Source organism: Biomphalaria glabrata, chromosome 12 (assembly GCF_947242115.1).
Source record: "Biomphalaria glabrata chromosome 12, xgBioGlab47.1, whole genome shotgun sequence".
NCBI classification, from domain to species: Eukaryota; Metazoa; Mollusca; class Gastropoda; family Planorbidae; genus Biomphalaria; species Biomphalaria glabrata.
This window is the reverse complement of record NC_074722.1, coordinates 11547964-11565494: the sequence shown is the minus strand read 5'-3', so window position 1 is coordinate 11565494 and position 17531 is coordinate 11547964. Positions and strand designations below refer to the sequence as shown.

The following is a 17531-nucleotide window of genomic DNA, read 5'->3' as shown; positions in this document are numbered from 1 at the left end:
TTGTTGTTCTAACCCTTAGTCAACTTTTTTATTCACCAAGAAAATAAATTGTACTTTGAAAAGAATTTTATTAAATATGGCAGAGATCATTATCTTCATTTGAGAAATTTTTTAACTCCATTAGTCAAAGAGTTTTTTTTCTGAGTACATGTAATTGAGGTCACACATCAATGACGTCTGCCAGGGGGGGTGTTTGTTTTTAAAGAATAAAATAGTGGGAGACGAGAATGAGGAAAAAGTTTTCAAATTGAGTTTTTTTTCTAATGATATTATGGTGGTGCAACTTTTTGTGCCTGGTCTTATATCAGGCTTCAAAAGTATGAAATATTTTTTTGGTGGACGTCATTAAAGTTCTGACCTCTTGTTTTCAGGTCAAGGCCAAGCACAAGCTTAGGAATAAGCAATACCTCAACTTGGGGCTCAAGTAGTATTCAGAACTCATCTAGGCACTCTGTCAACAAAAATATGCGCAGCTGTTCAGACCCAAGGCCATGCAGCCAGAAGAGGTTGACAAGGTCAAGAACCACATCCCCCATCTTGACCCGCTACCCCATTAAGTACAGAGATAAGCACCATTCCAGCTCAAGGTCAAGGCCAAAAAGAAGATCCAGAAGCATGACAGAGGCCAAGATGGAAGAGAGCTGCTGCTCTTCCCCAGGAAGTCGTCTCTCTACATTACAATATGATGACGATGGATTATCTCCAGCTGACAGTGACGGCATGTGCCACGAGTTAAAGAGAGGTAGGAATTCATGTTATTTTTACAAAGCTTATATCAACTCATTCTGTCTCTCTGTCTGACTGGTCAAAAGTTAGGGTTAGGGTTCTCCTACAGATCAAGCTGAAATGTAGCACAATTATTTGTTTTTCCTGACAACCCAAGAATCAATACAAAAAATTGAACAATTAGCTAATTATCTATTGGTAATACATTATTTTGTTTGGTATCTAAAACAAGGGAAAGAATTTGTACTTGACAAGTGGTCGTATAAGCTGAATTAGTCCCCTTATACATCATCGTCTGAGTGATTACAACATGAAAAATAGGACAAGACTATAGAAACAATAGATAATTATACAATTGTCAGTGTTCATAAGCTCTCCATTAGCAGAGTGGTTACCGTGTGGCTTGGGAAGGCTTGAGCCATTAGTTTGAATCCAGGTTGTTCGCCCTCTTTTTTTTTAAATTTGTATAAATGCTTTTTTATTGTTAGTCTAGATCTATTACAAATTTAATGGCATGACTGATCCAAACTAATTGATACAGCTTAATATAAGCTTTATTGTTTTTTTTTTCACTTATTAGGTTAAGTTGAGCTGTTGAGCTTATGAAAAATATTTTGAGTTTTAATATAAATCAGGATTTCTTTATTCAAGCATTCAGGATATCCCTGAGAACACCCTCCATTGCTGGAAAAAAACAACAATGGAAAGTTGCTATTAGTTGACCACCCAATAACCTTGTTGATTGTAGGCCTAAGTAACAATAGAATTTGTATCTTCTGGATTTAAAATTCCTAGGGTTGATATATGTTTAATATTTGTTCAGAGATTATAAATCACTTATAGATAATATTAAGCACTGCTGTTTTATACTTTAGTTCTGCCTTTGACATTTATTCCTTCAAAACATTTTAGACTTAGCTAGTTTGAAGAAGATCTTCTTCACTGGGAGCTCAGTTTTAAAAAAGCCATATTTTATCATGTACAGATTGTAGAAACTAGTAGACATTGACAATACTAAAGATTTTATTTGCTTGCATATCATACTAATACAGTAGAATAAAGTGCAGTCATACCTTCAACTTAAATGTTCCTGATCAATCAATATTACTTGTTTTTTTCATTTAAATAATAAAACTGCTTATATTTTATAAAACCAGATTTCTAATACAAATATCTTATATTATATTTTTTGCAGATATCACTAAAATTTGTGTTGAAGCCTTTGATATCAGTCCCCAATCAGAAAAGAACAAGACATCCCAAGGGGCTAAACATGCTTCATCAAAGCAGTTTCCATCTGCAATGCTCAACCCACAAAGAAGTAGCTTTTTGAAGAAGGAAAGAGTGGAGAAAAGAATTTCATTCAGTGCTGATGATGAGGAGGATACAGTAGCTACTGCACTCAGTACATCAAAGAAATCTTTAGAGCTTTGCACTCAAAAAGAAAAAGGATCTCTACTTCGCCCAAATGCCCAAGGAGATTGCATCATATCCCCCACAGCAATTGAAAATGAGTGCTCCCATAATTCTCCACAGGTTGTGGATGAGACCAGTGCCCAAAAACCTTCTTGTGAGCATAAAAAGTGTTCTCCACGCTACAACTGCTGCAAATGGAAAAGCAAAGAGATTAAACCTCACTATCGTAGATCTGACAAAAAGTCCTGTTGCAGTTGGAAATCACAAAAACCTTTATTGGATGAAAGCAAACCTTCTGAAAGCAGTCCAGTGACCAAAAAATGTCAGAAGCCTGATCATCAGCACTTTAAGAAATGTACGGAAGAAACAAAGCCACCACTGAAAGACTCAAAGCCACCCAGTCAGAAAATCCAGAAACCAGACAAAAAATCTTCAAAAAATCAATGCAAAACTATCAAATCAAAGCCGAAGGAAGAAAAGAATCAGTCAACTAATGGTAATCCAAATTCACCTTCTATGGATGAATCAGAATTTAAAAAAAGAAATTTCTATGAGGAAAGTCAACCAAATAACAAAAAAAAAGAAACCAATGAAGCATCACCAGAGAGCAAGCCAACCCCATCTCCTGATCCAGCTTCAGCTACTGAAATACACCCATCAGACTCTCAGCCAACAACATCTAAAAAATCTTTTCTTGAAACCTACCAGCCATCTTTTCATGGGCTGAGGCGTTCAATAATTGATTTTATTTATCCTCCATCTGAGGAGTCAGTAACTTCCAAAAAAGAAGATGAAAAGGAGGCAACACATGGCAAAATTTCTTCTAGAAAACTGATTTCTTCCGATAGTGAGAATGAACCTTCAATTTCACCAATCAAAAGTTATCAAAATTCACATAATATTGAGCAAAGGAAGTACTCTGAGAAAAAATATTCAGAGGCATATGATAGCTCAGACAACAATGAAAGTAATGTAGAAGTTAACAGGCAGTCTACTAGAGAGCATAAAACTTCTGGTCAAACATCTGATTTCAAAATAAACCAACCTTCTAGAGAGCAAAATGTTTCGGAGCAGCTTATAGGATCTCAGCAAGCATCAGGTGTAATGAACGAACAGAAATTAAGTACTATGAAGGAACAGAAACCTTCTGATCAATTAACACCTTCCATTAGCAATAGAGTTTCATATTTATCTCCTCCTCCCAAATCTTCTTTCAGTGAACGCAGAACCAATGAAGTGAGCAGCAAAAAAGTCAGTAACACCTTTCTAGAGAGTGCCCCTTACAGTGAGAAGAAAGGCTCTGATTGCCACATAGGCAAAAAGAACATTCCCTCAAATTATTTTGAAGAACAATTGCTTTACAATGAGAATTTTAATATCCAGGGAGAAACTGATCGCCAAGTTAACATTGATAATGGCATGCTGACAATATCCAATGACCAGAGGCAGATTAGGAATGAGGAAGATCTTGAAGAAGAAATGATCACATTTTCTGATCAGAAGCAGAGAAGGAAATCTGAGGATAGAGTAATTAATGAACGAAGAATTTCATTTGTCGAGCAAAGATCAAGCTTTATGGGTAACAAGCCCACATTGAGAGACAGCAATACATCTCCTTTTGTTATGGTTTCTCCTACAGTCAACCGAAAGTTTTCTAAAAACAGCGATCAGGAATACATACCTAAGAAAACAATTAAAAAGTCTAGTGATGAAGTACTGGCAAAAAATACTTCAACCCCAATCTCCAAGCACCTTTTCTCTATAGATGAAGATACCATTAGTATTGATGTGTCTCCAGATGGTGGAAAAACAAAAGTTTTTTCTTACTCCAAAAGCAGTATTCCAGCCAGATATTCACAAGATGTTGATTTAGATGAGACAGGGCCCATTGGAAGTTTACCACCATCAAAAATATATACTTTCTCCAACAAAAGTGTTCAAGATACTTCAGGAAAATTTTTAAAGGATATTATTATGGATGAGATAGAACCTATGGAGAATAGATCAAAAGTGTATACATTGTCTAACAAAAGTCTTCCGGCTACTCCAAAATCATCCAAAAATGTTTCTTTGAGCTTTACAGTACCAAAGGAAAGTGTACGGTCATCTAAAATGTTTCCATTCTCTGACAAAAGTATTCAAGGTTCTTCTTGTACATTTTCAAAGGATAATGATTTTGAAGAGACAGAACCTATAGGCAATATACCAACTTCAAAAGTCTTTTCATCATCATCTAATAAACATTTTGTTGAAGAGCCCTCTCAGCATTTATTTAGTGTTTCAAACAAAAGTGTTGAGGTAGTTCCCAGCAAAATGTCACGTTCTGTAAGCTGTGATATAAAGGAACAGCCCTCCAATATGCAGCCAACTAGCGTGTATTCAAATAAAAGTGTAGAGGTCTCTCCAAGCATGTACTCTCGTGGAGCAAGTGCTCAAAACTTTTTGGATACATTAAAATATGAGTTGCAAGAACCAGCAAGGAGAAAAGGATCCTCTAAAAACTCCATCATGTCGCTTCGTCGACCAGGATCCCCTGGACAGAATGTGACCTATTTAAAAGAGTCCCCTAGAAGTGGCAAGTGCTCAAAGATTTGCTCTGGCTCTGATGACAGCCCAGTCTTGGAAATTTCACCTGTCACACTTGTGAACTGTGCCCCATTGAAAGAAAAACAAAAAAGTAAGAGTTCAGCACCACTTTCTGGTTTTTTCTTGAAGAAGAGTAAAAAGATGAAGATCACTGTTCAGTACTCAGATGATGAACATAAAGATTCATCAGATGAAAGCTCACAATCTGAAACATTTTCAGTGCAAGAGGATAGTGATGAATATAAAACTGCAAGCAGGCCTTGCAGCAGATGCAAGAAAAAACAAGCCAAACCTTGCAAATGCTGCCATGCTCGGCACCCCAAACTAAAATCAGAACCTTTTAAGCACCATGGGATTTACTCTTGCAAAGATAAGCTAATGTTACCAGCTAACGAGACAGACTACAGAGAAAGAGCAATCAGAACTGGTGGTAAGTCCAGCCTCCACAAGGGAGACAAGTTCAGCTTTGAAAAGATGTTGCAAAGAAACCCCGTCTGGGGACATCAAAAATCAGTTTATGGTCTGGACTGTGGTCCTGGTGACAAAGACTATCTTGAAACTGGCTTGGGGTTGTCCTCCTTTAAATACTCAGGAACAAGAGTTGATCCTTTTCTGGCACAACACATGTATAGCAGCAAGGTCAGCTCAACCTGCTTGCCACATGATGTTGGCATTTATCTATCCCAGCACAGGAAACTTTACTGCAACAACAACAGGTCGCAGGACAGCCAATCAGATGAGGGCTCAGATATTGCTCAGGAATTGGGACAGAAGGTGGACAAGCTAGATTTGGTATTGGATGTCCCAAATGAACCTGGTATAAATACCAGCATTGACAAAGTGCAAAGCTTTAGTCACTCCAAACAGAATGTCTTCTCTGAAAACATCCCCATGGCAACGGATGACCAAACTAAACTAAACCCAGTTAATGAAGCACCAGACAGAGAAATGAGAGATTATTTTTATACTGAAACTGTAAGCAGCGCTTGTTCCTTGCATAATTGTATCCAAAAAGATAAAACCAACAATAGTGCCAACATGGCCAAACCTGATGATGGCATTGACATTGCCCAATTGCATCCATCAAAACCTTTTATAACATTCAGGGGGCCTTCTCTCTACAAGCATCTCTCGCAAATCCATTTCTCAGAGAAATCAAATAGATATGAGTGGGTCAAGGGATCTGAGTGCTTCAGCAAAGGTTATGCTACTAACTTGTATAACTATTTAACAGAATTAAGAGTAATCCATGCACATTCCCAGGGGTCAAATAAGACAATGTGTGCTGATGGTGAGATGTCGGATAAATCTCCAGACTCAGGACATCACAGTTTAAGTGGTGGCTATCAGGATGGCATGGATCTAGGGTTGGCCAATAATAACTACAATAATAACAGAGACAGCCATTTACCAGAATGGCATCGTCCAGAAGAAATGGTCAGTAAGGATCCAGTGGTTAGAAAGTTAAACTTTGAGGATACAAGCTTATTCAAAAGTGTCCAGGCTAGTCCTGATCTGGAAAGAACACTAAATTTCGGTCAAGATGAAGTTGAGATTTCTCACAATGGGGAAATGGAACTTAGGTCAGAACTCTTGCATAAAACATCATGTGCTAGAGATATGAGCTATAATTTCCAAAACTTTGAAGAGTTGCCAGACATTGATTACGCTGACTATATTTTACTAACTAAAAATGTTAACAGCTCGGAACTTTTGGAATCTAACCATCCAAATCTAGCCGACTACTTCAATGACATTTCTACTATTGTTGTTGACTCTGATGAAGAAGGTGGCATTATAAATAACAGGACAGAAAATGTCATGTGTTTAGTTGACAGAGTTGAGAACAGCTCCTGCCCAGAAACTGTAAAAAAAAAAGATGAAAAGATAAACTCCAAAGAAAATCTTCTGAAACAAAAATTATCAGTTGACCTTGAAAATCATCTAGATACTTTGCCAATGGATGAATTTACTTTATTTAATCCCTATAGGTCTACTCATTGCGACAAAGATTGGTCTAAAAATGCTCCGAAAAATGGGGGGAATGTAGTCTTTCATAAATGGCCCGAAATTTATGAGAAATTAGCTGATCAGTTACCAGCAGTGGAAGGAAGTTTTACAGTGAAATCTATCCAGAATGAAAATCAGAAAAGCGTGTATTCTTGTTTAGATAATTTGATTGATAAAAATGATTGTGTGGAAAACCAGATGTCTGAAAAGGATTCTGAATACTCTAGCCAACATTTGATATGTGCCAAAAGGAAGAATGAATCATCTGTAGCTTATGATCAATCATGTCCGCCTGGGGGTTTGCTTCAAGTTCTTCAGGCTACTGGGTTTAATAGCCAACCCCCACAACCCTGTGATATGCAGGGGGACTTTTCCAATTCTTTATCTGAAGTCAGAAGCATCATTGTTGATGAAAGCAGTAGCTCTGCATGTAACCAGTTACAAGAAGTAGGTACCAAAGTCCCTGATTGGCTTGATGAGGAAGTGTTAGGAATACCTGAAAATCTGTTTAATGAAAGCATACCAAGCCCTGATGGACAAGAAATCCAAGACATTTCTGAAACACTTTGGGTAGGTTCTAGTGGAGATCTTCTGAAAGAACATATTAGCTTTACTTGATTTATAAAACAAAAACTCATAATTTTTTTCAACACCTTCCGTTATCTTTTTATTCAGTGTATCCAAATTCTTACTGGATATATGAGCAACAAACTTTTCATGTATATCTGGTGATGTCATTACTAATATTAAATATAGTATTGAGTTGTAAGCACTTTCTTTGATTCAGTATTAATCTTATTATATAAAGTAGAATGTAAAGTGTATGTATGTACTTTTTTAAAACAGAAATCAACACTTTTTGACCAATCTTTATTAACTTGGTGTGAACGTTCCTTAGATTATTGCAGAGTCACCATTTCTGCTTGTTATCTTTATTGGGAGGAATAATTGTAAATTAAAAACCACTATTTGGTTTAGATAGTGAATTTTAGGTTTGCCTTAATTGTGGAAGAAATATAGATAAATGTAATTAAGTCTAGTTTATAATTGAAAATATCCTGTTCTTCATTTTCCTCAAAATCACATTTTTGTTCATTTATACCATTTTTGAAATGAACTGTGTTACAGACTAAAACTGACAAACAATTTTTTTTTTTAAATTATCATGCTGATGAAATTGAAATAATCATGTTTTTTGGTTCCAGTCTTTTTAATTATCATTATTTTTATTTGTTATTAAAAATATCTTCAATTCAAAGAAACATTCAGAAAAAAAGGTTGTTATAGTTTTAGCTTAGTGTTGTCCTTGGATTTGTAAAATAGTAAGAACTGAGGAAATTGTTTTTCTTTTAACAGGAGGATAATGTCAGGCCACAGTTATCACCTGCGACAAGGCTGTACAGGTTACTGATTCAGTCCCAAGAAATGATTAACTTGCTAGAACATTCCCCTGCCATCCCTGAATCTGTTCAAATAGAGGTGAGTTCATCAGGATTGAACATTAAATACTGACCAGTCTCACAGTGTGTGTTTATAGGTATTGACTTTCAATAGTAAATTGTGGCTATTTTTTTTTGTACTAAACTAGACATTTGTTGACTTAGTAAATTGTGGCCATCTTTTTACTTTAGTAAACTGGGCATCTATTTATTTTAGCAAACTGGCTTTTTTTTTTCACTAAGCTGTAGCCATCTGTTTATTTTAGTAAAATGTGGCCATCTCTTTATTTTAGTAAACTTTGACCATCTCATTACTCAAGTAAACTTTGGCCATCTCTTTACTATAATAATATGCTATACTTTAGTAAAACTAAGTATAAAGTGGCCATTTCTTTATTTTAGTAAATGTGGCCATCTCTTTATTTTAGTGAACTGGCCATTTTAGTAAACTGTGGCCCTATATTTACTTTTGTAAACTGCAGCTCTTTTTTTTTTTGTAGTAAATTGGTAATTTTTTTTACTTTAGTAAACAATGACCATCTCCTTACTTTAGTAAACATTGACCATCTCCTTACTTTAATTAACTAGCTTAGTAGCTTTCTGATTTCTACAGTATATAGTTTCCATCGCTATACTTAGTAAACTGTGGCCGTTTCTTTACTTAAGTTAACTATGGCTATCTCTTTATTTGATTAAACTGTGGCCATAGTTAAACATTTGTAAACTTGGCCATCTCTTTAATGTATGAAACTGTTGCCATCTCATTGGACAGCTCTTTGTTTTGTTCTACATTTGATTTATGTTGATTGGCAGTCTGCTAGAAACAGTAAAGTGACTGTTCAATTCTAAACATCCACATCATGATTTGAAACTTTAGGTTGCTTTAACATTCTACAGCTCAAGCCTTAGGTTTACATTTTCTTGAGGTTTCTTATTGAATAAAACTGGAAAAACAAAGACTTAGCAGAGTTTAAGTCTCTAAAGTAACATGCATGACCAGATTCACCCATGGATACCACATAGGATGTTATTACCTTCTCTTTTGAAGTGATGTCTGTAATTTATTAGAGGAAACAGAAAGCATTGACATACTCTTAGGAAACTGGTTAATGCTGTGCAGAATTCTAAGACCTGTGTCACATCTCAAAGCCTGTTGATAATCTTTCTCTCTCCCTTTGTTTTGAGGCCAACCCTGACTACATGTATATCTAATTAGTGCTTGCTATAATGACTCATAAGCTCTAATTATGTTCTGCTATTGTTCTGCTATTGTTCACTTAAAGGTTCCTATGTGAGTACTTAAAGGTTCCTTTGTGAGTACTTAGAGGTTCACATTGGAGTACTTAAAGGTTCCTTTGTGAGTACTTAGAGGTTCATATGTGAGTACTTAAAGGTTCCTTTGTGAGTACTTATAGGTTCACATTGGAGTACTTAAAGGTTCCTTTGTGAGTACATAGAGGTTCATATGTGAGTACTTAAAGGTTCCTTTGTGAGTACTTAGAGGTTCACATTGGAGTACTTAAAGGTTCCTTTGTGAGTACTTAGAGGTTCCTATGTGAGTACTTAAAGGTTTCTTTGTGAGTACTTAGAGGTTCACATTGGAGTACTTAAAGGTTCCTTTGTGAGTACTTAGAGGTTCACATTGGAGTACTTAAAGGTTCCTTTGTGAGTACTTAGAGGTTCACATTGGAGTACTTAAAGGTTCCTTTGTGAGTACTTAGAGGTTCCTATGTGAGTACTTAAAGGTTTCTTTGTGAGTACTTAGAGGTTTCTATGTTCCTAAGTGTCAGAACACTTGACCATCACAGGAAGTCATTTTTCTTAAGTTTGAGTCATGAGGAAGATAATGTTATTGTTTGAGAACCCTTCCTTGCCATCTTTTTAGGAAAATTGAAAATGGTCAGTCATTTACTTGACATAGACCAGCCTCTCTGCAGACAGGATCAGTTGGCTAAAGCCCTTGTGGTTGTAGAGGTTTTCATTGAATTTTTGTTTAATTGTAGAACATACTATTTTAATTTTGAATCTTGTGGCAATCTTGTCAGCTGTAAGCAAATCTCAGAATCCTTTGAAGATATGGCTAAATTTGTGGATACTTAGATGTACACTTTATTTCTCCCAAACCTATTCTCGGATCAAGATAAAGATAAAACTTTACACAATTATTTATTGTACCTATCAAAACATTAATCCATTGACAAATTAATTAATTAATTAGTCAATTAATTATTGGTAATTAATTAATTTTTCTCAATATTGATTAAGGGAAATAAATTTTATTGTATTGATTGATATGGTTGTAAATGTACAGTTGTTTCACTTCTATAAGCATTTTTAGTAGTCATTTTTAAATATTTTGCTTGTTTATATAATAGGGACATGTCCTAACACAGTGATGCCCAACCTAATTCGATCTGCGGGCCATTTTAATTTCTGACACTCGTGTCGCGGGCCACATGAACGAAAATGTACACACACAACAAAAAAAAAACGAAATGAAATGTACCTGAATTTGAAACTATTAGATTAGAAAACTGTGGAGCTAGTACTTACATTAAGGAATTGGATATCTGAAGTGATTTTTTTTTCACGCGTCAGAAAATGGCTTAATTTCTGTACTTAAAAAAGAACAACATTGTAGCTAGCTTTGACGTCGACTCATTTTCTTGTCGCTTTTTGGTAAATATTTCCATCAATTCTCCAATCTCTAGGCGTAGTCTAACAATCTTTTTATTCGCGGCTCAAACCAAGAATGCCGTCATATTTGTTTCATAATGACGTTTATATGTTGTTCTTTTTGGAAACAGCCACACTTTTTTTATAGATCAAATATGTTGGCTTATTATTATGATCCACACAAAAAAAAGTTGAGATCCGTTGTCTTTTTCTGGTAGATTCTCATTTCATAAACACACTAATGTTAAATGTCATGGTACCAATCAATTAAAGAAAAAATAAGGGCCCTAACGTAGGTAAAGATACGTAAGTCAGCTTTTTTTTTTCGATGGGGTTGACTACACTTTTTGCCGACATTTCGGTGGGTCTGATGGAACCAATCTGGCCCGCGGGCCGTATTTTGGGCATCACTGGACCTAACATATTAATTTTTGTACATAGTTATTTTCAATTCTCACCTTTCTATGCATCCAGTTCGATTATTCATTTTGAAACTATCCCATAATTCTGACCACATTGTGTTAACTCAGTGATCATTTGGACACTCTCCACAGGTTTCAACGTCACACAAGCAGCCCTGAGCTCCTGGTGCTAGGAAATGTGTGCCAATGTCCCCTCGCATTCAAGAGAGTATCATCTTCAGCATTTGTATACTTCGCCACAAACTCCGTTCCTCAGTGCATTGAGCTTGTCTGCCCCCTTGTAATAAACTCATCAAACAGCAATGTTCAGAATAAATTACATAATTGTATATAATCAGTTTTAGAAGTATTTATACTGTATATATTCACACTTGTAAAAAAAAACAACAATTTTATAAATGAACAGGACTTGTTTCTTTGTGTGTGTGTACAGTGTTGAGTGTATTGAATTGTTTTAATTACCAGTACATGTGAACGTTAAAAATGGAATAAATTCCCGTTTCAGTGAAAACAGAAAGAGGCTGATGGAATTTGACTTTGCGTTACGCATATCACATATGATTAGCCTCCTGTGCTATGTTTTCTTGACGGTCACACGTCACCTAGCTTTGGTATATGCTGCGCTGCTTTGCCAGTTAGGAAGATTTTTTCGATGGTTTGAGGTTTTGAACTTAGCTAAAAAAAAAAGGTTTTTACTAAGAAAAGCGAAGTATCTAAGAATAAGTGGAACAGCGTATCTCTCAACACTTTTTTTTTACCAGAGTTACAACTCACTTTGTATCTTTTTAGTATCTTTCTTTTAAGTTTCTTGTACCGTTCTTGTATGCTTCTAGTAACTTTCTGGTATCTTTTTGCCACGTGGTTCTCTATCTCTTCTATACAAATTACGCAATCCATAAAGGATGTCATGTGATACGTAATTTTCATTGTTTTATCAATATTATCACGTGGTGTTAAATGTTGTTTGTTTACGATTGGTGAATGAGGTCCATTACACCATAGTCCAAACTGACTCCAAACCTCCCACATATGTTTTAAAGTTTACCAGAAAACAAATGAAAATTATGGTGTTTTTTTAATATTTATAATTATCGCGCTGGTCAAATCTATCCCAGTATCTAGCAGAACTCTTAATCAAAGATACTCCAGGTTTGTCACTCGATATATTACAACACAACAAACAATTGACTAATTGGGTATTTTGTTTTTAATTGTATCAACTTGATCGGAGAATACGTTAAGGAGAAATCGCGTTAACAATTATTTAAGAAGACTAAACTCAATAAATTTAGCCATATCTGTGAATACTGAAGTATTTGTTTCCTTTGTGATATTAAAAACAAAATAAAAAAAAAACAATCAGTAATTGTCTAATTGGTTACTTTTTTTCTATTGATTCCTGTCTTGCCCATGTCAATGAATAATTGTGCCAGGCTTCAGCATGATCCGAGAATATGTGTGGGAGAAATTACTTGTACACTTTTTACCAGACAGACTTAGTGAGTTGATATGAGTTCTGTAAAAATAAAGTTGTAAGTCTTTTTTTTTGGAAGCAGTGCACATTAAATGGCGCACACACTTCTAATTTAACTCCAGGCTATAGATTTATCCCCCCTTAACTGTCAATCTACCCAGATGGCCTCATTGTTTGTCTCACCTGCCTCTACATACAGATCTAGGCCTATATTCTCTGGAGCTCTCACTCGTTTTAAGAACGTTGTCTTTTGTATATAAGGAATGCTGGCGTCGCGTTCACTTGATGATTCACAAATATAACATTAAGATAATTAAACCCCTAACAGTTATTCATAACACTTAATACGAAATCCCAAACAAGATCACAATGGCGATTGGGCCGAGTCGCCAAGAACAATCCTCATAGCAAGCCCTAACTCTGGACTGCGACGCAAAAACTGTGGGCAGTTTAGACAAATCGCTCGTGGTCACATTATTTAACTGAGCATTCTATGGTAGCTCGGAGGATGCACCATAGAAAAAGCTATTAAAATAATAATAATAGTAAAATAATAATTGAATTTTGTTTTTAACGATCTCGATCGTGGCAGCACCAGGGAGTCTTTAAAATAATTTATATAATAATAATTTATAATAATTAAAAACAAACAGATAACGTACAGAAAACCGAACAAAATAAGAGACTGATCTAAAATTACAATATTCCGATTTGCAATATCAGCCACTGGGTTGGTAAGAACATTCTTAGAGCATAGAAAGATTCTCATTAGGCTACCTGGCTAAGGACGCTACTGCCGCAGACCTGCCAGTGGAGAGGGGAGATTTTGTTTTCCAAACCCCAACCCTTACTGTGCGTAAACCCTAACACACACACTCACACACCCCCCACACATATATATATGTATATTATATATATATATATATATATATATATATATATATATATATATATATATATATATATATATATATATTGTTACGAATCTCACTATCCAGGCTCTCTGCAAACTGCACCTTACACCATCAACTTAAAGAACTAGACAACCCAGGGCTCCAAAGTAACGTAACAATTTAATGTCCAATAAATTACAGCCAATACTGAACAATTGGCAACACGAAACACAGGCTGTACAAATATCTCTCCGTATCAACCGTTCCGCCGTATCAACTCTTGCACTGGCCTCTCCGTCTCGTACCGGGCTTGCACTGTGTTCAACAGTTCAGGACTGACTTCACACACTGGGCTCGTTGTGTTGGACTCGATCACAGACCAAGATCAAGACGCCGTTCGTCTTAACTGTACTTGATAGTACTCCGCACTGAACCGTCATAATGCTCCGTACAGAACCACACCGCTGAACCACACTAAACTGTGCTGTAGTCGACCGGACTGTAATGAACCGGGCTCTGAACCTCTTTTCTGAACCGTCTTGACTGCGGCACCTCCGCTCTTTATACAGGGTGCCTAATGGCCTTCTAGAACCGGACGGAACATCGCTCGACGTTTCTAGCTTCGTCACATGACTACATCCCTCGTGACGCTCCTGAACTCTGTTGACGACGCCGATCCTTCCAGAACCATCATGTTGACACTCGTCTCGGCTGACCGTCGTAACAAGTCACGGTTGACGCTCGAATAGCACTGGCCTGGGGCGATTTGCGTCGGCTGACTACACACATACCACTACCTCCATCTGTGCCACCACCAGGTTTATAACAATATATATATATATCTATATATCTATATATCTATATATCTATATATCTATATATATATATATATATATATATATATATATATATATATATATATATATATATATATATATGAGATTAACAAAAGTAGCGTATAGAGCAATGTTTCTCAAACAGTCATGTTGGTGGCCCTTCTCTTAACAGCTAGAAGTCTTTGGGGAGCGCTGTAAGCTCCTCCAGCGGGGATAGGGACGGAGCCCCGACACCAAACGTTTTCCTTTCGAGCTTTCTTCACTGCAGACAAGCATTCTCCTTAGACTAAATTTAAAGTTCATTATTCCTACTATTAAAAAAAAGGCAGGTCAAAGTAAGTGAAACAAAGTAACGTGGGGCAAGGGCCGATACAAAAGTCTGACTTACAATCGAAACAAAAGTAGTGTAAGTATATCTTTGTAGGCGTATTATAATAGTATCTATATATTCAGCGAGACATCTTGTAGTCGGCCTGTTTCGGTCAGAATAAGACGCCAACAGAACGATGGATTAACTGTTTTAATGCTGGCAAAATGTTTTATTTTTATGAACCTTTTGAATATTCTTTTTTTTACTTTAAAAAATTCTCCTATGAATGTATAGGCCCTAACTACATCGCTAACATAACCGATTCGTTCCTTGAAAGGAAAAGATGCCCCACTGATGTACATTAAGGCTTTGAGGGTCGCTTCCGAAAAAAAAAATTTCATAAAAATTCATTTCGTTAAATATACCTTTTTGTAACTTCGTTTTGTTACAGAACTATAATTGAAAGTTCTGAAGAAAGAAAAATAGGAAAAAAAGGGGGGGGGGAGAAATTAAGTAGACCAATTAGATTCTACTATAAATTTTTTTAATTTTAGGATTCAACATAATATAAAGATTGGTAACAATATCAATTAGTAGCTTTTATCAAATAGATATGCAGCTAGTTCAGTTAATAAAAAAAACTGTGATTTCTAAAAAAAAAATTTGCCCCCCCCCCCACTAGAAGGTTTAGGTTGGGGGGGGGGGCGGGATTGATGCAAGATTCGAAAAATAGGTTAAAATATAAATAATTAGTATATATTATTATCATACGTCAAGAATCCGTATAGAAATTCTGTGGTTTCTCTAGGACCCCCCCCCCCCCCCCCCCCCACAGATCCGACAGTGATGGAACCCTACCGTTGACTACAATGGTTTTTGTTTTCTTTTAAAATTGGTTTCTACAAACAGAATTTGACTGTAAGTGTGAGTTGACAGTGAATGTTTTAATGACATTAATGGCTCTGGGAAAGCAGGTAGATGTCATTCGATTTATTGCTAGCAAGAAGAACAAGAGACCAAGACTCAAGTATTAAACAAAAACAAACAGAGAATACATTAAGCAACCAAAGCTCATGGAGTGGTTTGTGTTCTTACAAATATACTTCCATTGTGTTCGGGATTGTTGAGTCACTTTATGGAAATAAAACTCGGTCTTTATTGTTCTTTACCTCTTACAGCCAACCCCCTTTTATTCTCTCACTCTCTCAGTCTCTCTATCTGTCTGTCTGTCTACTAATCTATCTATCTATCTGTCTATCTATCTATCTGTCTATCTATCTATTTATCTATCTATCTATTTATCTATTTATCTATCTATTTATCTATCTATTTATAATTCTCCGAATTCTCTTTTTCTAATAGACACACTCTTTCTCTCTCTCTTTTTATAACTCTCGTTCTCTAACATTTTCTCTTTAGCTTTCTCTCTCTTCTCTCTTTAAGTTCTCTCTCTTTCTCTCTCTCTCTCTCTTTCTTTCTCATACACAAGCAATGATTTTTTGCGTAAGATAATATTGTCTTGAAATTCATCATAAACTAAACACATATAACTAGTGAATAGATTTACATATGACACAAAGGCATTGTGGGAAATGGTTTCTGGCACACAATTGTAAAGTTCTAATAATTACAAAACCATGCTATTAACCCAGAAATGTTAAGACTTTATACGTTTATACTGCGATATATAGTCACTAAAATAGTAGGACATCTGTATGTTCCCGTACATTGTCATCGTGGGTCTCTAGGCTCTGTGGTCAATTCCAATAGCAAAATCATTAACCAAAACGGCGACAACCTTTTCAAAGTAACTAGAAGTAGTCTGGTGAAACCGATTGTTTAAATAATAAACTTAAAGTGATCTCACATCCAATAGTTTTGTATAAAGCAGACGTCTTCTCGTGTCACGTGACAATCTTTATGGCGAAGTAGTAAAGTTCAGAAAAACGCGCCAAACTAAAAAGACTGGTTGCTACAATGCTATAACAAGCAGCTGCTTCTTTCACAGGTGATGCATGTGTGCGTAAGTGCTGCTTCTTTCACAGAGGATGCATGTGTGCATAAGTTCTGCTTCTTTCACAGGTGATGCATGTGTGGGTAAGTGCTGCTTCTTTCACAGGTGATGCATGTGTGCATAAGTTCTGCTTCTTTCACAGGTGATGCATGTGTGGGTAAGTGCTGCTTCTTTCACAGGTGATGCATGTGTGGGTAAGTGCTGCTTCTTTCACAGGTGATGCATGTGTGCATAAGTGCTGCTTCTTTCACAGGTGATGCATGTGTGGGTAAGTGCTGCTTCTGACTGAAATGGTTTTATGCACACAAGAGAAAACGCTTTAAGAGAAAAACTATAGGTGTTTCTGTATATATCTCTGAAACTTTCTCTCTCTCTCTTTATTCTCTTTTTTCTCTCTTTCTTTTAAACTCTTTCTCTCTTCCTCTAACTTTTTCTCCCTTTCTCCCTTAAACTTTCTCTTTCTATCTTTAATCCTCCCTCTTTATCTCTTTTTTTCCCTCTAACGCTCTTTTTTTCTCTCACTCTTTCTCTCTCTCTCTCTTTAAATTCTCATTTTTTCTATATCTAACTCTATTTCTTTCTATATCTAACTCTATTTCTTTCTATATCTAACTCTATTTCTTTCTATATCTAACTCTATTTTTTTCTATATCTAACTCTATTTCTTTCTATAACTCTCCCTCTCTTTCTGTATTAATACCAGTTCTCTCTCACTCTAAATCTCTCTAA

At 35.9% G+C, this 17531-nt stretch overlaps 1 protein-coding gene across 4 annotated transcripts in view; it reads left to right on the top strand.

The window, feature by feature from the left end:
- LOC106056172 (uncharacterized) overlaps positions 1-11578 on the top strand; it is a 30931-nt gene extending 19353 nt beyond the window's left edge. For all 4 annotated transcript variants that reach the window (XM_056005928.1, XM_056005926.1, XM_056005927.1 and 1 more), the window contains 4 exons: positions 372-742; positions 1922-7308; positions 8095-8217; positions 11408-11578. In XM_056005928.1, coding sequence (XP_055861903.1) covers positions 372-742; positions 1922-7308; positions 8095-8217; positions 11408-11434 — 5908 coding nt within the window. In that variant the 3' untranslated portion in view covers positions 11435-11578. The remainder of the gene's footprint in view (positions 1-371; positions 743-1921; positions 7309-8094; positions 8218-11407) is intronic.
- Positions 11579-17531: the final 5953 nt, after the last annotated feature.